Below are 20,231 nucleotides of genomic sequence, written 5' to 3'. Positions count from 1 at the left end.
AACACCCCAACGCCACAAGGTTCATCCTCTCAACAGCCAACCCGCCAGCCTCAGGCGGATCAGACACTCCAGAGACAGAGGGGGAAACGACAAGGGACAAGGGACCACTGGCAACCTCCAGCAAGGCCCCACTGCCAACTTCAATAACAGAGGGAACCAAGGCCGCCTGGACCAATCCGGAGCCACCAGGATCACCGAAGCCCGATCCAACTTGACCTTCAGCAGAACACGCGGCAGCAGGGCAATAGGGGGAAAGGCATACATCAGGCCCCCCTCCCACCGGAAGGACAGGGCATCCACCCTCCAAACCTCGGCAGAGCGAACCAGAGAACAAAACGTCTCCCTCAAGGCGTTCCCTGGGGCCGCAAACAGGTCCACCACAGGGACCCCGAACCGGGCCATCAGGCAGCGAAACACATCCTGAGACAGGCACATGTCCGACAGGGAAGGAAACACCCTGCTCAGGCGATCCGCCTCCGAGTTCAAAATCCCAGGCAGATGTAAAGCCCTCAGAGACAACAAGTGAGACTCCGCCCACAGGCCTATACTTTGAGCCAACAAATTGAGGGAAGCCACCCTCGCGCTCCCCTGGCGGTTGATATAACACACCACCACCGTGTTGTCGGACCGCACCATCACATCCCTCTGGAGGACCCAAGGCAGAAAATGAGACAACGCCAACTGAACCGCCTTCAATTCTCGCCAATTCGAGGACATTTCCGCCTCCGGCACAGACCAAAGACCCTGCACAGACTCCTGACCCAAGACCGCACCCCAACCCAGTACGCTGGCGTCCGTCGTCAGGACCAACCTCACCAGGGACACAAAGGGCGAGCCCTGCAAGAGGTTCAAATCCACCAGCCACCAGGACAACTCCCGGGCGATGGACACACCCCCCGGAACCAACAGCTTGTAATCCAGAGAGGCCGGATCCCAATGCTCCAGAAGATGATTCACAAGGGGGTATAAGTGTAAACGGGCCCAAGGAACAATCATCACAGTCGCTGACATCAGCCCCTGAACACGCAACCACTGGCGAGCCGTGGAAGACTTTGCCCCCAACACCTTCTTCAGTTCGTGCACAAGAGTCAGTCTGCGGGGCTCCGACAGGAAGACCTTCCCCAACCTGGTGTTGAACACCCCCCCAATGAACAACAGTTCCTGAGTGGGGTGAAGATGGGATTTCTCCAAGTTCAGAATCCACCCGAACCGTTGAAGGAGACTGCAAACCTCCCGGGAGTGTGACTGAGCCTGAAGGAAAGAAGAGGAAGAAATCAGCCAATCGTCCAAGTAAGGGAAAACCTGTATACCCTTAGCATGCAACAAACCCACCAAGGGCGCCAACACTTTAGTAAACACCCTCGGAGAGGCAGACAGGCCAAAGGGCAATACCTGGAACTGGTAGTGATCCACCCCTACACAGAAACGCAGGAACCTCTGGGAATCTGCGTGCACTGGCACATGAAAATAGGCGTCCCGTAGATCGAGAGAAGCTAGGAAATCTCCCACCGACAGGAAGGGAAGAATCAACTGCAGAGTCACCATTTTGAAGGACCGATGAGGGATACACAAGTTCACCGCCTTCAGATCCAGGACCGGACGGAAGTCCCCATTTGGCTTTTGGATCAAAAACAGGATTGAGTAAACCCCCCGACCCTGTTGTCTCACAGGCACCCTCACCACAGCACCCTTTGACACCAAGTCCCGAACTCCGGCCAATAGAGCACGACATCTTGTCAGAGATCTGGGAACAGGAGTAGCTTTGAACACATCCACCGGAGGAGTCCCAAATTCTATTCTGTAGCCCAGCCGAACCACCTGTAGAACCCACAGATCCCGAACGAACTCCTCCCAGACAGGTAAAAAAGAGGTGAGGCGACCCCCAACCGGCACCTCCAAGGAATCCATCACATAGTCACGACTTGGAGGGACCTGCAGAAGAGGAAGCACCTTGTTGACCCCGGGACTTGTGGAAGGAAGGGACACCCCGGCCACGTCCCCTACCACGAAAGGGCTGAGCAGCCATCTTAGATTGAAACGCCTGCCCAAAAGCCCGCTTATAACCCGCAAACTTCCCTCTCTGAGAAGAGCGGACCGGAGCCAACAATTTTTTGTCCTCAGCTGTCTTTTTAATCAAAGCCTCCAACGGCTCCCCAAACAGCTTAGAGCCCGTGAAGGGAATCTTCATCACGGCCGCCTTCTGAGCAGCTTCCGCCTTCCAAGACTTAAGCCACAACTGCCTCCTAGCAGCAACCGAGGCCCCAGCAGCCGCCGCCGCAGCACTAAGGGAGTCGAAGGACAAGTCAGCCATGAAACGCAACTGCTGCTCCAACATGGACAAAGACTCAGAGGGATCCTCTTCCTGCATGAGCTGCGCAGAAATACCCTGACAGTCCCTAAGAAGCGACTGAACAAGATAGCTGGTGTAAGCAGCAGACCGAACAGCCAGATTGGATGCTGCAAAGGACCGCTTCAAGGCCCCCTCGACACGCTTGTCCCCAGGATCAGAAGGCACCGCATCCTCAGACACCACCAGGCTCTGAGACGCCATACCAGCCAGCAGAGAATCCACTTTCACCACAGCCGGAAACTCCTCCGCGAAGCCCAGCAAGGGATACCTCTTAGCCAGAAACCGGGGAAAGGCATGCCTGTCAACATCCTTCCACTCCCCCTCCAGCACCTTCCTCACAGACGTATGAATGGGGAGGCTTTCCGGATCTTTCTTCAGGTAATTGGCGAAGAAGTCTTCAGACTCTCCACCCTCCACAGGATCAGGGAATCCCAGATTGTCTCGAACATGCTGCATAACACAGCGAAGGTCAGCCCCTTGGACAAAACGACCCTTCACTTCCTCATCAGAGTCAACGTCCGGATCAACCTCAGCCGAGGCATCCAATTTCTGTCTCTTAGGCCCCTTGGGATCATGAGCCACAAAGGCCGCCGCCACAGCAGCCTCAATCATTTTTTGAATATTCGCCATGGAAGGAGCAGTGGAAGAACCAGCGACCACCTCCCCATCCTCACAGCCGAGTTCACGCACGTCTGCACCTCTACCCTCCATGTTGTAAACAGGAGAACAGAAATCCAGACCCCAAGATATACCCAGACCAATCAAAGCAAAAATCCCCAAGGGCCAACCAGGGAAAGCCACCTAGACCAGGAGCCAATCCCTACACAGGACCGAAGGCCGGCCTTCAAACCGCCCTATCAGAGAAGACTACCAAACTACAAAAGGAAAAGACTGAACAGGGCCCAACTGTAAGGATACAAAGAAACCCAGAAGACCCCGTCCCAGGAACCAGTGAACCCAGAGGTAAGAACTCCCCAACTCCCCAGCAGAACTCCACAGCAGAGCAGCAAGAGGCCAAGACACGAAATCAAGCCCCATGCAAATCCCTCCAGTAAAAAACGGCAATAAAGCAAAATTGGACCGCCAGCAGAGGGAGCTCCAACAACAGAAACGCGGGGAAGAGAACACTAACCCAGGAAACAAACAACAAAGTCGGACTGAACCTAAATATCGGGCCCCCACGGACCAAACAAAGGCAGTCCCCCCCCCTCCCCGCAACCCCAGACTCCACCAAGGATTGCAGGAAGCATAAAGAAAAAGGGGAAAAACACGGGCTCGAAGAAACGAGCCCCGAGAGTTACAGACAGAGAAGCCAATCCGGCACGCCCTCGGCGCGCTGAAAAAGCCAGCCACACACCCCCCCTCCCTCCCCGGGTGTACCGGCTAGAGCAGGGAACGAACCCGGAAGAGGGGAGGCTGCAGCAGGGAGTCACCACCCCACAGCAGGCAGTCAGGACCCCCAACCCCACGGTCCCGCTACAGCAGGGACTCAAAGCAAATGCCTACAATGTAAAAGAAAAACAGGCACAATAGGGGTTAAAAACGGGCGCTTAGCATCCCGTTCCACACTCACCTTAGATAGGAGGCCAATTCCAGTGCCCCCCTCGACGAAGACTGCTCGAAAGTGATTCCGCAGAAAAAACAAACAGGTTGTTGATTGGCAGGTCACAGGGTTATATGCCTCAGGGTATGGGTGTGGCCTGGAGGGAAGGGATGGGTTTCAAGTTGCTTGGGAGTTTCTGGTGGGAGGAGCTATGCTCATGTAGTTAGGACTGGGACGGGGAGGGCTGACGAGGAGGTAATGCATAGCGCAACCAGCTTTCAGAATGCCTCTACCAGATCAGGTTTTCTAGACTTTCTTTGGTGAATGGGAGGGTAGAAGAACGCACGCCTCATAAACTCTGGCGTTACTGCCACCTAGTGGGCACCAGGAAATGGTTGGAAATAATTTTTACAGCGCTCCTTCTAAGTCTGCTGCAGGGGGATGGGATGAGATGCGTCATTTCCTCTCAGTTAAAAGCAAGCGCACAGTAATTATAGCACTTACTACCCAGCCTATCCGTTCAACAAAATACAGGAGGTACAGACTGCCCATCAAAGCTATAGTTGTTGCTTATTTATCTTGCGCAACTAACAACCACAGACAAAGCCAATAGTCCTGGCTTGTTGTAGGTGTAATGTTATTTGTTATGTTATATATCTGTGTGCGATGACAGAAACCGCCAAATACCAGTTGGCCGCTCACTATGCTATGCACAGATTTTAAGCTTAGGCGTTTTAAGCCAATCCTTAATTACATCGGCCACGCACCCTTGAAAGACCCCCGCCCCAAGTTTGTTCATTCCACTTAAACCCCTGTTTGTGATATTTAAAGAGCACACTGGCAGCTGCAGGTTTCATGGACTGTGGACTGGGCATTCATTTCAACACAAAGATTGAGAGTCAGCATTGAATCTGTAGCCGCCTAACGCCGCAGAGTTCCTATATTTTTGATTTTCCAAATAGACTATGAGTTGCAGTACCATGTGACAGCGCTATTAAATGAATTTATTCCACCTGGATTCCAGTCGAATCCAGCTTCACCACCCGTGTGTCACTCCTGCAGGAGAGTTATTTATGTCTTACACATTCCCCACTCAATGTTTTGAAATGATATTCGACGGGCAAGTTTAGACAGCAGGCATATACTCACGCAGAAGGCAGTGCGATTTGCAACTGAAGACATTCAGCACTACATTAAAAAAACAAAACTATTTTGTTTGATCTCCACATTTCATGGCCATACAAAACACTCACTGCTGGTAGCACCACTCCATCGCAAATATGATTCCCTTAATACTGGCAGAAATAAAAGAGCACCTTCGGGTAGCACATCAATGTCTCCTCTAATCAACTGCGCCAGTGTTTGCTTTCAAAATGTTAAAATGATCTGTCATGACAAAAAAGTTTTACTGTTAGTAGCACCTAGATACTTATAGCACACACTGCTCAGGTGCCTGGGATTATCACCGCCCCTTCTTGTTTTAAGCCCATCCTCATGGGTCTCTGTTAATTGTGCCTGCTTATGAGTGATCTCAATGAGGCCCCTCTCATACAACTTTCAAAATGCAGCTCCCACTCCAAACTTCCATTGGTTCTTAGCACTGCTATCTTGCACCAAAAATGGCTATGTTTTCATAAGTGCTTCAATGATAAACTGCATGGGTAAAAGACATTGTCATTTACAACGCCAATAGGTCCAACTCTTGCAAATGCGAGACCTATTGCATTGCAAATGCTTGTTCTAATTGTTATTGTTTTGAATTTTGCCTTTATTACTGAAAAATACTTTACACATTGCCCTAAGTAAGCCTGTCTGTTCTGTGTCATAACTTCCAGGTGGTTGAGCTCAGGGTAATTTAGTGACTTGGAAGTTTCACCCGGCCTAGAGTTGTGATTATTTTTCAGGTTGGTAGTCACCCACCCCAATTAATAATCCAATTTATTACACAGTTGGTACATGTTCTGTACCTTAAAATGTAAAATCAATCAAAGATTAAGGGAAGGGAAGATATTCATGTGCTGTTTAACTTTATATTTTTTGTTTTTTGTAATGATTTTATCAATGGCATTTGTAATCTGTGCATCATACTTTCTTGTAGTTTCTTGTAGAATAACCTAAGGTGGGTATTTTATAACGATGACTAAAACATGTATAATGATGACGTAAGTAATATAGTTCGATCTAGCAACATTGACTTATTGTAAGTTTGAAATGTGTCTACAAATCTCCTTTCTGATAGTGCATATTTAACTGGCTATAATATTTGAATATAAGCAAATATTTTAGTCAGCCATAGATAACTATTTCTTTTGAATCAGCATTTCTTGTAAAATAATAGCAGCAGCGAAATACTAAATCTGAAAAGCAATTTATGTGCTTCTCAGCCTTTTTTAAAGGTGTGGACATCACTATGGGCTCGGCAGTGAAGTCCTAAAACTGTGACCCATAGACCCATTAGTCGCATGGCATCCGGATTGTTTAATTGAAAATGCCGGCCCTTTTTAGTAGGGTTTTTTTATGTACATTTTTCATGGCCTGATCTTGGCTCCTGGACCCGGGAAAGGAAAGAAATATGTTAAGTGGCCCTAATGTGTGTTAAGTTGATTGATTGATTGTTTTTCATAAACCAAACCTGACTTCTGGAGTTTGATTATGAGAAACAAACACATTGCAAGATCGACCGACTCGACATGGGCTCACACAGCAAGTTTTTCACTGAAAGTGCGTAGTTGAGTGAGTCAGCCCGCTGTGGAACATTCTAAATTGGACGGCAGTTCCCCATCAGAACAAAGAAGGGCTCCTCAGCATAAATGGTAAAGGGAATTCCACCGAATGATTCTCCTCTGAACGTGTCTCCACAAATCTCCCATTACCAAACTCCTCCAAATCAGCTCCTACAACCAACTGATAAAAACACTGTAAAATAAAATATTCAAACCAATTTAAGGCTAAGACGTCTGCAAATCACAAGATAGTGAATATTTAAGTATTCATAATTAAAAAGGAATATTATATTAACAACTTTTTTTTGCAGTGAAAGAAGAATCCGAAAAACGACAAACCCAAGAAAAAAACTTCACAATTAAAATCCGTGAAAAAGAAGAACAGGTATGTTTGATGTACGCAACATTTATTTATAGCAATAAGAATCAGAATGAGATGGAAGCAATGTGTTAGTTTTCCAGCAGAAAGGCTGTGTGCAATGCAGACGGCAGCACTAATGGGATATGGTGATGTGTCACCCTAAAGAGGTGGGTGATGTGCCTCAAGTGGAAACATGCATGGCCATCAATTAGTGGTCACTAGTGGTCGCAGCTGTGACACCTAGGCCACCTTGCTTGCGGCACCTTTGCAGGCATAATCATCACTCACTTCTCACTCTTGTTTCCAGCTTCCAGTGCTAGCCAGTCAGTGCTTATGTGGACTCAACAGGTATTTAAAAAAAATAATTACATCACGTGACCACCCCTAGAGGTTGTTTGCGCACCACGTGGCTACCCCACTGGTGTGTTAGCTCACAGGTCTGTCAATCTGTAGGAGCGAGTGAAAGCGATACCTATGATGGCCCTTGAATAATATCACACCAATCTTGTGATTTTGTCCTGTCCCCCCACTCTCCACCCACCCTCCCTCACCTCGTCACACACCACAGCCTTGCCTCATTCTGTGCCCTCTTTTTTTTTTAAAACATTTTATTGATTTTAAAACAAGAAAACAAAAGAACAATACAAAACAAGGCAGTGCATTAAAACGCGTCATCACGTGGTTCGTGGGGGGGGGTAAATAGAGGAATCAAGCAGTAGTGCCATCAATAAGTGGGGGGGGGAGAGGGGGGGGAAAGGGGACCAAAATACATACAAAACAGCTATGTTCCTGCGGAGGAAACGTCAGGTTGGGAGGAAGACAAATCAGCATCAAATTCCGACATTGGGGGAGTACATATATCTCCACGGTGTGCGTTCCATTGGGTCCACACCTTCCCCCACGTGCCTGGTTTGCCACGGGAAACATATACAGTTTTTTCACGAAACATGCACCAATCCATGTTTTGTGTCCATCCCAGAAGTGTCGGAGGCTTCTGAGCGCCCCACAATTGGGCAATATCACGCTTGGCTACCATGTTTCCCAAGGTCGCCCAGCGGAGCTGCGCTCGATTGTAGTCATTCGGCTCCCAGACGTTCAACAAGCATCTTCTCGCTTCAGGCATTAAGCGCACTCCTGTGACCTCACTCATTACTTCATGCACGCGGTTCCAATAACGTATCAAAGCAGGGCATTCCCAGATAATATGAAGGAACGTAGCCACCATACCGCATCCACGCCTGCACAAGCCATCCATCGAAAATCCCATACGAACCAGACGTGGGCCGGTCACATACACCCTATGCAGAATTTTCAGTTGGACGAACCGAAGACGTGCCGGGATGGCCACTTCCTTCGGGGAAGAAATAGCGGACTGCCAGTCCTTATCATCGAGTTCCAGACCATCTCCGGTCCACAACCCTCGAAGACTGTCTAGTAGATCAGTCCTGGTATTGATCAACTTTTTATAAATTAGCGAGATCGTGCTATCAGGAACGTGACCATCTAGAATCCGATCCTCGAGCGGGGATGCCTCCGGCACGTCCGAGCCTAGTGGAAAAACCGACAAGACCGCATGCCGGACTTGCGCATATCTGAAGAATTCCTTATCATTCAGCCCATACTCAACTTTCAATTCCTCAAACGTCTTGACCCTGCCCTTGATCCATACGTCATCTACCCTACTGATCCCGATCATGTCCCACCGATCAAATCCCTTCGATTGCCAAAGGGAGCCTAGTTTATCCGAAGCATATAGTGGGGTAGCCCGGGTCGGCCTATCGGCCCATCCCGTGGCTGCCGTAGCTCTACGCCACACCTGCACTGCTGTTTTGGTGGGGCCCGTAAGAGTGTCGCCAGCTGATTTCGCATATAGAGCCCTATTGTAGTCCCCACCGGGTAGCAACCATCTGTCCATCGCAAAAGCCGGGTTCAGTGGGGGAGTGTAGGTGCCTTGGTTGATGGCCCCCAATTGAGAGGCCCAGTAATAGCGACGAATGTCCGGGAGAGCGATGCCGCCATCGTACCAAGGGAGTGTAAGCTTCGAGAGGGCGATGCGAGGACGGCCCCCCCATAACAATTGCCGCTGTAGACTCTCAATCTCACGAAAATATTCCGCTGGCACTACATCAAGCGTGTTTTGAAGCGCATAAAGGAATCGGGGGAGCGACATCATCTTAAACAACGCAGCTCGTCCCAAGGGAGAAAGGGGGAGCTTGCTCCAAGTCCCGACAGCCGCCCGAAGGCGTCTGAGAGGGGGCAGCAGATTGCGCTCATACCGAAGTGTGGGGTCCAAGGTGACAAAGATTCCCAGATATTTGAAACTATCTAGTACCACCGTAATAGGACAATCACGGGGCAGGAGGGGAGTGTCACCGGAGAGAACATAAATGCAAGATTTAGACCATTTTATAACTAAGCCGGAATTTTTACGGAAAGAAGTCAAAACGTCAAAAAGGACGATTAACGACTGTCGGGGCGATGTGAGGTACAAAAGGATGTCATCTGCATACAAAGATACACGGTCTTCAAAGTCCGGAGACCATCGAATACCCTTCAAGGATGGTTCCCACCGCAGCCAAGCCGCCAGTGGCTCTAAAGCAAGGGCAAACAAGAGTGGGGACAGAGGACAGCCCTGGCGCGTACCTCTACCGAGAACAAAGGAGGCCGAGACACGTCCATTCACCACTACCTGGGCTAAGGGATCAGCATAAAGCAATCGAACCCAACGGATGAAGGTGGGCCCAAACCCGAATTTGGAGAGGACCGCCCAAAGATAGGGCCATTCAATCGTGTCAAACGCCATGGTGGCGTCCAAAGACGCCAAGATGGCCGACTCTCTCAATGTCCCGGCTCTCGCGAGGACTCCATGCAAGCGCCTAAGATTAAGTGCCGTATTGCGATGTGGTATAAATCCGGACTGGTCCGGATGAACCAGATCGCCTATAACAGCCACCAGACGATTAGCAAGAACTTTGGCCAGGATCTTGGGTTCAGCATTTATTAGGGAAATAGGCCTGTACGATTCACAGCGGTCACGTGGCTTACCCTCTTTATGTATAACCACTATGGAAGCCAATCTCTGGTCAGGAGGAAGAAACCCTTCCGCCAGTGATTCCAGAAACATAGATCGCATATACGGTGCCAATACATCCGGACGAAGCTTGTAGAGTTCTATAGGGAGTCCATTAGGGCCCGAGGCCTTCCCGGAGCGAATCGAACGGATAGCGGTCGCAACTTCCTCCGCCGTAGGCGGAGCCTTGGAGTTCTGGACTTTTTGGTTCCGTCCAGAGGTGTCAGGGACAACACCCGAAGACCCCGGAGTTCAACCTGTCTCGGTGCACAAACAAACAGAAACACGGGCTTCTCGATGGTGGCGTCAAAGACCAAAGGTTTATTACTGCAGGGACACAGAAGTCACAGAAACTGCACACGGGCAGTGTCTAGGAGCCTGTTCAATTTGTACAAAGAGGGTTGTTCCTTATATACTAAATATTCTGCTCGGGGCAAATTCTTTACATGTTACCACAGTTCTAAACATTCGTGTCTTAAACAATAAATATTTGGCGTTGCACAGGAATCGTCAACAGTATCTGATGTCAAAACATTACGAATGAGGGGTTCCCACTAGTCCATCATAATCCTATGTCAATTCTTCATTCAAGACCCGGACCGCCTCATCGTAAATTTCGTTACCTCCCCCTAATAAAGGCCCAGAAGGAAAAGAGCAGAGCCAGGTGTGGAAGATAGAAAGACAGGATAAGAGATGTTTGTGGGTCGTAAATGGGCACGGTTACCAGCTTCGGCCGCCTAATCATGATCAGGCCAACGAACACAAGAACCAGTATAGCAGGACTGGCCTCAGGCTGGGGAGGCAGCTCTTGCCGAGTCATGCTGCCACAGCGTTGCTGGCCTAAGGTGCACGTGTCACTCGCAAGGTGAATCGCCGGCTAAAGCCTACGTGTCCTTAAATGAAAAGAGGTCATTGTGTGTCCATTGACTATGTGAGGGCAAGGAATACAAAATGGCTTCCGTGTCCTAAGATGGATGCCATGGGTAGGACAGAAATGTGTTTGTAACTGGAGTGCTCTTGCTCGTAGCATAGCGAAAACACCAGGATATACTAAATGGATCATTTGCGGTCCACTGATACCAAAATTATGTATTTACGACAATGTTACAAACACGAGTAAAATCGTCACGGAACCTCAGACCCTCCTTTTGCCCTTACATAGGCAATTACTCAGTCTATGTCAGAGTCAGAGTCTAATTCTATGCTCATTAGGTCAGTGACATGTTGTTGTATCATCATCCTGTCTCGTGCCTTTTCTCCTAATGCAGGTGGTTTTCTGAAACAGGTTGCAGCACAGAGACTACACAGAGCGGGACCACATTGGATAATAAGACAGCACGAGAACAGAAATACTAGGATGACACCAATGACCATCAGAACCTTCCATCCCCACGCTGATACCAGAGTCCAAAACCACTCCATGAAGGACCAGTTTCCCTTATCTACGTGTATAGAGTCGGAAATCTTGTGTAGCTTAGAGATTGCTTCATAGACTGTTGGAGCATTATTTGGAATAAAGACACAGCAGCTCGATTGGATCATTCTGCATACCCCACCTCGATCTGCAAGTATTACGTCTAGAACCATACGGTTCTGCAACGTCATGAGACGATCCGCCTGAAGCTCAGCTGTTAAATTACTAAGGGCACCAGCAGTTTCTGTAATAGTAGATTCAACTACCCGTGTTAGTTGACGTAGATTTCTACTATTTGCCATAGGCCCCCAAAACGGAAGGAAACCTTTGAAAAAGTCTCCAGCTTCTTGACCAGCGGTATCTTCCTTGCTGAAGACACCTCTTGCTACTCTGGTCTTGTGATAATCTGAAGAAGCAGTGTATGTCGGAGGTAACAATCGAGCAATATAACATGAACCTGAGAAGTCAGCAGGCAGCCATGTATAAGCTCTGTCCTGACAGATGAAGTAGGTACCCCTAGCAGTCAGAAAGGCAGGGGAGGAGTTAGACGGAAATACGTAAGTCTCAACGCACTCACTCCTCCCTAGCTGAGCTCTCGGATTTCTCCCATTTCCTTGCAAACAGACTTGACCTCGGTGAGGCACGACCCAAACTGAAGTGGAGCTTTTACGCTTGCTTTCTCCCAAACTAAGGCGATACTCTGTAGAGTTCCAACTCAAATACACCCGTAATTCATCTCTAGGGTAAGATGGAGTATTATTGACGTCTTTAATCATATCAATAATTCCCTGGACTAAAGCTTTGTTGGCTGAGTTGTATTTAGTGGACCGTGGTGGACGCGGAGGATAGGTCTCAAGGGCATATGAAAAAATGGTCTGAAAGGCCTGAAATTATCCATTGTAGCTAAAAGGCAAGACTAAATAGGGAATGCCTTTATCCATAGTGTGAGGTATCAAGCCGCACACCCAGCAGTCTGTAGTATTGACTACCAGTTGGTGTTGATGCAAGAGCTGTACAAATGTATTGTTAATAAATTCTGAGCGTCGAGCTTGTTCGTGTTCAGGAAATGAGTGAAAAGAATGCATAGAAGAAACCGTAGAAGTAGTAGGATCAAGGGGAGGTACTGTAGTTACTGGCATAAAAATCAAATGTACACCAAAGATGATTCCACCCACCAACGTTATCAAAACGATTAAAAACGTAACTGCACATTGCATTAGAAAGCATTTGCTGTGAAGTATTCGGTACAGTCTATTTCTGCGAACATAAATTACATTTTCTCGTTGCAGCTCAGGAAGCTCCATCTTCTACGACCGTTCGCGACCACTGATGATGTGTACGTAGATGAAAATGCCTCTATCAGCCCTGGGAGTTCCCAGAACTAACAGAAAGATCGACCTTGCGTCTGACCCCCGCAGATTCAACTAGGCACACAGCCACGACCCTACGGCTACCCAGACGGCAAGGCAATTTTAAAACAAAAAGAAACAATACAAAGTATTAGCAGACTTCCTGGCTGGAGGCAATGTATAGAAAATTCAAATCTGAAAATAGGCAGTTTCCTGCTTTATTTGTCCATATTGCGAGAACGTAAGTTGTATCTCAGTTTTGCAGGAGCTGTCTGATCTGGAAACAATGTATTTTCAGCTGACGTTGCAATGTTCACGTTCGCAGATGGCAAATGTTCTTTTGGTGCAGATGACAAATGTTCAGGGTTCAAAAGAGCAGTTTCAGGAGGAGAGTCAGAATTTGGTGAATCCGTGATCAGTTCTGCATCGCTGAAAGGTATGAACCTGGGGACTTGTTCTGTTTCAGAGGCACCGATTCCTTTCTTTACCCAGTTGTCGTAAGGAAGTGGCAGAGGCACACGTTTGACGTGTGTCGTATGGATCCAGTTTTTCCTTCCGGCCACACGAATAGCAGTTCTCGTTGCTAGTAGGACTTGGAAAGGGCCAATGAATCTGGGCTGAAGATTTTTCGTTTTTGCAAAATTTTTGATGACCACCTGATCACCCGGTTTCAGCTGATGGCCTGGACTCTCCGGTGGCTTTGGCAATGCATCGAAAACCTGTTGGTGAATAAGACTCAATTTAGCAGTCAAGTCGAAAAGGTAATCAATTAACATTGGGTATTCCAGCTGCTTGAATTCTTTTGGTCTAGGTACCCCCCAAACATTTGCAGGACGACCAAAAACTATTTCATAAGGACTAAGCCCTACTCTAGAATGTACGGTTGCTCTTGTTGATAGCAAAGCCAACGGCAATGCGTCTGGCCAGGACAAACCCGTGGATGCTTGTATCTTAGCAAGTTTCAGTTTAAGGGTGCCATTGTAACCCTCGACTAAACCCGCGGACTGGGGATGATTCGCACTATGAAACTTCTGTCTAATCCCTAGGCCGGCACACACACTCTGCATAACTTTCCCTACGAACTCACTTCCGTTATCTGACCATACAATCCGTGGCATTCCGTATCTGGGGAAGTATTCTTTAAGAAGAATTTTGGCAGTGGATAAGGCAGTATTGTCCTTTAGCGGGTATGCTTCGATCCATCTGGAGAAAGCACAAACTACCACTAGGACGTATTTCAGGTTATTACAACGATCCATGTGAATGAAATCTAGCTGGATCACTTCAAAGGGACAGGAAGGAGGAGCGAAGTGACCTGCAGGTGTGGGGATTCCCTTGCCAGGATTATGCATCAAGCATACCATACAATTTCTCACCACTCTCTCTGCACACTTACTAATCCCATCATTCTTCCAGACCGGAGCCAACATCTTACAAATCCCTTTTGAACTGATGTGCGCTGTTCCATGTGCCATCGTCACTACTGCAAGCACATACGCATCAGGCAGCATCCAACACTGTTGTTCTGACAAGTCAATCCAACACCCACTCGAGTCCAATTTACCCGTGCTCTCTCTCCATGCAAGTTTTTCCTCCTCAGTCGCCTCTTTCTGAATTTCCTTCACGCTTTCCACTGTGTCTTCACACATTCCAGACTCAGAAATCCATCTTGCAGACGTTGCAACATACATCCTACTCATCATATTTCTAGCTGTCTGTTTTGCAGTCTCATCGGCAAAAGCATTCCCACGACCAACATCATCCGTGATTGCTTTATGAGCACTGCATTTCACAATCGCAACTTCAGTCGGCAAGGTTAGAGATTCCAACAAGTCATTAACTAGCTGGCCATGTTGAATCTTAGTCCCATGGGACGTAATGAAACCTCTCTCTTTCCACAAACGGCCAAAACTATGGGCCACGCCGAACGCGTACTGACTATCTGTGAACACATTCACTCTCTTTCCCTTAGCTAAAACGCACGCTCTTGTTAGCGCGATCAATTCTGCAGCCTGGGCAGAATTCTGACTCACTTTTGCAGTCTCCACAATCGTACTCAAAGTCGTTACTGCATAAGCAGCAGTCACATCACCATTCTCCAATTTGAAGCAAGACCCATCAACATACAGCGTGCCATCTGGATCTGACAACGGAGTGTTTTTTAGATCAATTCGTCCTTTTGTTTCTTCCTCAGTTTTGAAATAACAGTCGTGTGGTTCGGAATCACTCGACTCTTGGCTAGTCGGCAACAATGTTGCTGGATTCAATACATTGCATCTTTTGATCTGAATATGACTAGCTAACAGTGTCAGTTCATAACCTGATAATCTAGCACTGGTAAGGTGTTGCGTCTTGGTTCGGTTCATGAGTGTATCCACCGCATGAGGAACCATAACCACTAGCATATTGTTCATTACTAAACCAGCAGATTGTCGAATGGAAGCTGCAGCTGCGGCTGTAGCTCTCAAGCAACTAGGCAACGCTCTAGCTACTGGATCTAATGTTGATGAAAAATACGCACAAGGGCGTTGTTTATCACCAAATTTCTGCGTCAAAACACTCAATGCACAACCTTCTCTCTCGTGGACATAGAGCGTGAATGGCTTACTGTAGTCGGGTGTACCCAATACAGGTGCTGAACACAGTGCATTTCGTAACTCAGAAAAACTCTGCTGACATTCTGCAGACCATGGTACCGGACTCGGAACACCTTTCCCAGTCAAAGCTACCAATGGTTTTGCTAAAAGAGAAAAATTTGGGATCCATTGCCTACAATATGAGGTAATACCTAAAAAGGCACGTACTTCTCTCTGCGTGCTAGGAACATTCATCTGTGTAATTGCTTTTATTCTCTCTGGGGTCAACTTCCTTCCCTCCTTTGACAAGAGATGACCTAGGTAGGTCACTTCTTGGCAGCAGTATTGCATTTTTGAAGGTGACACCTTGTGATTCAAATCTGATAAGTGATGCAATAAAGAAATCGTAGCTGTTTTGCAAGTTTCCTTGTCATCTGCAGCCACTAGAAGATCATCGACATATTGTATTAAAGCTGAACCAAGAGGAAGTACGAAGGAATCTAACTGGCTTTTTAATGCTTGACTGTAAATAGATGGGCTTTCACAATAGCCTTGTGGAGCGCGTTTAAACCTAAAGCTTCGTCCTCCTAGAGAGAAACCGAAGATATCTCTGCTTTCTTCGGCTATCGGAATGCTGAAAAAGGCATTTTTCAAGTCGACAACCGAAAACCATGCTGCTGTAGCAGGAATCAACGTTAACAATGCAGTAATGTCTGGTACCACAGGAAACTGTGGAATCACAATTTTATTAACCTCTCTGAGATCAATTACAAACCTATATACTGGAGGTTTTGTAGGGTCAGTTCGTTTCAAAATAGGCAGTACAGGACTATTACAGACATTACCTCTAGTTTCTTCTATAACGTCTTTCTCAATCAGATCATGCACTATCAGTAGGAGCGCACGCTCACCTTCACTAGAGATTCTGTATTGTGGAATTCGTGGAAGTTTGACATTTGCTTTCAAAGTTACTACATAGGGTGGAATTTCCAATAGACCTACATCATTAGGACCAGTCGCCCAAAGAGTATCAGGGAGTGAACGCAGCTCTGGTGGGAGCGCATCCATCGACAAGTACATCGGAGAGATTATTCTTTTACCCAACGTAAGCTGTACTCCTGCTGGAGAACAGTACAATGTCGCGTACAGGCGTTTTAACAAGTCTAAACCAAGCAGATTTTCGTTACAACCTGTCGTCAAAATCAGGGGTGCTTTCAATTGACAGGGTCCAACAGAAATAGACAAAGGACCAGAAACAGGGTTGTGAACAGGGGCGCCCGAAAAACCTACTGAAACGTTTGTTGAGCCAGACAAAGGTGCGCCAGGGAGTTTCGCATGTATGATAGAACTTTTTGCTGCACCAGTATCCAACAGAAACGGTTCGACTATACCTGATGTTGCTACTGCGACATAAGGCCCACTTTGATCTACTGGAACTGATACTACTCCCTCTCTTTGTCCATGGCTGTCCTAGTACTCACTTTGCTGAACTTCCTCACTAGCTTCATAATAGTCTTCAACATGATATTGTGGAGACTTATTCTGTTGGGCCGATTGTCCATTTCGCTGGTCGAAATAATAACAAGGGCGATCACTCGTCTGCGGAGGCATAGCACCTCGTCCTCGACCTCTAGAGTTTTGCATAGAACTACCACGACCTCTCTGAGCTGCCGCAGCATTATTTTGTGCCCGAACTGGACACTCATTTTTGTAATGACCTTCCACTTTGCAATAAGCACATTGATTCCATTGGTATTGTGGTCTTTGAAAATTATATTCCGTTCTTTGATATGACCCTTGCTGCATATTCGTCTGATTCGTGCGAGGCGGATAAGCTTGCTGTAAAAGTACTTTAGTTTTTAAATCTTTCGTCTTTTTATCTGATTTTTCCTTCTCTTCTTTATCCCTATTTTCATAGTACTGGGCAGTCGCAAGTATTTGCGCAGTCGTAGAGACAGCCCACGCACTTTCAGAATTCTTTAATTTACCACTAAGTTCTGGTAACAGATTGTGCACAAATTTATCAACAAATAATCTCTGGCCTCCTTCTGTGCTCATATCCTGACCACTATGATCCACGAAAGTCTCCTCGAATCTTGTGAAAAAGTCTGAGACGCTTTCGTCTTTCTTCTGTTTGCACGCGGACAATTTGTCCCAGTTAACGCGCAATGCTGGCATCAAGGTTTTCATTAAATCAATTATTCTACCAGGCAAATTAGCAATTAGGGGTTCTGGTTTGGAACCACCTATTTGTTGACCATCCGCTGCAATTATAGCTGCCCAGTCACCACCTAGGGCAACTGGATGATTCTCTTTACGAATTTTAGCCCAAATTGGTTGCGGTACTACATTTCCAAATAGCAGATCTATGTCAGCAAGATTCAATACACAAGCGTCAACCGTTTGAGCCAACTCTTTGTAGTACCCTGCAGGATTTTTACGCGGATCTGGCAAGGCCTGTTTCACTGCTAATACTTCAGCTCGTTTCCATGGAATATGTATCCATACTCTCTGGAATTGTGCCGGAGCGGCTGCAATACCAAGGTTTACATTAGCTTGCACAGCTTCACGCCAAATTGGTGGAACCTCTCTCATTGGGTATTGACGATTTTGTTTCGTACTGCGTTTCCCTAACTCTCTTGGTGAACGAAGGGATGAGTCGGTTCTATAACTTAGAACCAGTTCCATCGCTTCTTTTATATTTTGTCCAACTATCATACCTGCAGCAAACTCTTTCTGAACATTAATCAATTCTTCTAGATTTGATTCAGGGTCATCCTCTTCCAATTCCTCACGTAGAAGGAAACACATTTCATCGAACACATATCGTTGTGTCGGTTCATTCCATTGCATAAATGTATCTAATACATCTTGTACATTATATCTTCCAACTTTCGAAACCCATCTAAGAGCAGTGGAATCTAATATTCCTCTTTCTTCAGTACTGGGAAGTTGACTACGCCTCTGTACAGAGTCAGAGGTAGGAGTCTTAATCAGAGTTTTATAGAAGGGAGATAGAATATTAGAGACAGAATCAGTGATTCTCCGACGAACAGAAAGCGGAGTCATAATATTAGCAGAAGCAGTAAATAGAGTAGCAGTTGGAACAGATAGATTAGGAGCAGTAGGAGTAGCAGGAAAAATAGCTTGTGAACTAGCAGGTGTGAGCGACACAGGCATAGGTAAAGAAGCCGGCAACCCTAGAAGAGGGGTTGTCGAAGGAACATTAATATTGACCACAGGAGGTACAGGAACTTGATTCAGGGGAGCGGGAACACCAGGTTGTCCAGCAACCGGTAATTGAACATTCGGTATAGGTGGAGCCGTAGCACCCTGTGCATACGGTGGGGGTGATCGTAACAAGTAAGACAACAGGGGATCCTTTTCAGGGTCCTCTACTATCTTAGCCGTACTCGATGGCAAAGCAGGATAGCACTTGTCTATCGCTAAATTACGCTCTCTATCGGCCACCTCCATCGCTTTCTCAGACTCGTTGAGTTGCAGCTGCCTAGCAGATTGTTCTAAAGTCAACTCTTGCTCTTTCTGTTCTTTCTTCAACTTTTTAATTTCTCTCTGTTTAGATTCTTTTCGCCAATAACGGAAAGAATCAAACATTGCCGGCCGGGCTTTCTTCTTAAACAACCTTCTTTCTAGATTATCGGTAACTTCAGGTTCAAAACTACCATGTAGTGGCCAACTAAGGACACCATCTTTCTCTGTGAAGCGGATCCATACCTCGTTATAAGAGATAGGGCCCACACCAAATTTGCAATATAGATCATAAAGGGGAGTTCCAATCGGAGGAACCAAACATGAGTCCTCCAACTGGGAATCACTGTTGCAACTAAAACAAGACAACATACAATTTTTCCGACTTACCATTTTATAATCCGGAACACCAAACAAACAAGACACAAACAGAAAAGATGCGCACTCGAACCAAGAACTTAGGCCTACCAGAACTGATAAATGTATCGATACCTGAACTGAACAGAATGATTATCGTAACCAGAATAACCAGTGATAATCTTACAGAACCGAACTGAACTGAGAACTAAAAGGATTATCCAAACAGGAGCAACCCTCACAAAATACTTAACTGAGGTACTGAAGACGTCACCAAGGAGAAACCCGTCACGTCTCGCCGTACTAAGGACTGCACCTCGGGTCCAAGACAGGGCGACGGTCAAGGCAACGGACCACTGCAGCCGTCTGAACGGGAACCCTCGTGGAAGAGAACGTCGGGGCCACTTTTGCGATATGCCGGGATCGATGAAGTGGGGCGCCTCCCTCTGAAATCTTCACACGAAGCTCCTCGAACTCTTCAGGCTTTTGGACCGGTACCGAATGACGTCGCCCCACGTTGGGCGCCAATTGGAGTTCTGGACTTTTTGGTTCCGTCCAGAGGTGTCAGGGACAACACCCGAAGACCCCGGAGTTCAACCTGTCTCGGTGCACAAACAAACAGAAACACGGGCTTCTCGATGGTGGCGTCAAAGACCAAAGGTTTATTACTGCAGGGACACAGAAGTCACAGAAACTGCACACGGGCAGTGTCTAGGAGCCTGTTCAATTTGTACAAAGAGGGTTGTTCCTTATATACTAAATATTCTGCTCGGGGCAAATTCTTTACATGTTACCACAGTTCTAAACATTCGTGTCTTAAACAATAAATATTTGGCGTTGCACAGGAATCGTCAACAGTATCTGATGTCAAAACATTACGAATGAGGGGTTCCCACTAGTCCATCATAATCCTATGTCAATTCTTCATTCAAGACCCGGACCGCCTCATCGTAAATTTCGTTACCTCCCCCTAATAAAGGCCCAGAAGGAAAAGAGCAG

At 47.0% G+C, this 20,231-nt stretch overlaps 1 protein-coding gene across 12 annotated transcripts in view; it reads left to right on the top strand.

Annotated features, from left to right (window-relative positions):
- Positions 1 to 20,231, top strand: part of SYCP1 (synaptonemal complex protein 1) — a 6,803,167-nt gene that overhangs the window by 1,442,060 nt on the left and 5,340,876 nt on the right. For all 12 annotated transcript variants that reach the window (XM_078644363.1, XM_078644366.1, XM_078644361.1 and 9 more), the window contains one exon: positions 6,928 to 7,001. In XM_078644363.1, the coding sequence (XP_078500489.1) occupies positions 6,928 to 7,001 (74 nt within the window). The remainder of the gene's footprint in view (positions 1 to 6,927; positions 7,002 to 20,231) is intronic.

The sequence above is a fragment of the Lissotriton helveticus genome, chromosome 5_1 (assembly GCF_964261635.1).
Source record: "Lissotriton helveticus chromosome 5_1, aLisHel1.1, whole genome shotgun sequence".
NCBI classification, from domain to species: Eukaryota; Metazoa; Chordata; class Amphibia; order Caudata; family Salamandridae; genus Lissotriton; species Lissotriton helveticus.
Note: the sequence above shows the minus strand (reverse complement) of the source record. Positions and strands in the feature narration are given on the sequence as shown.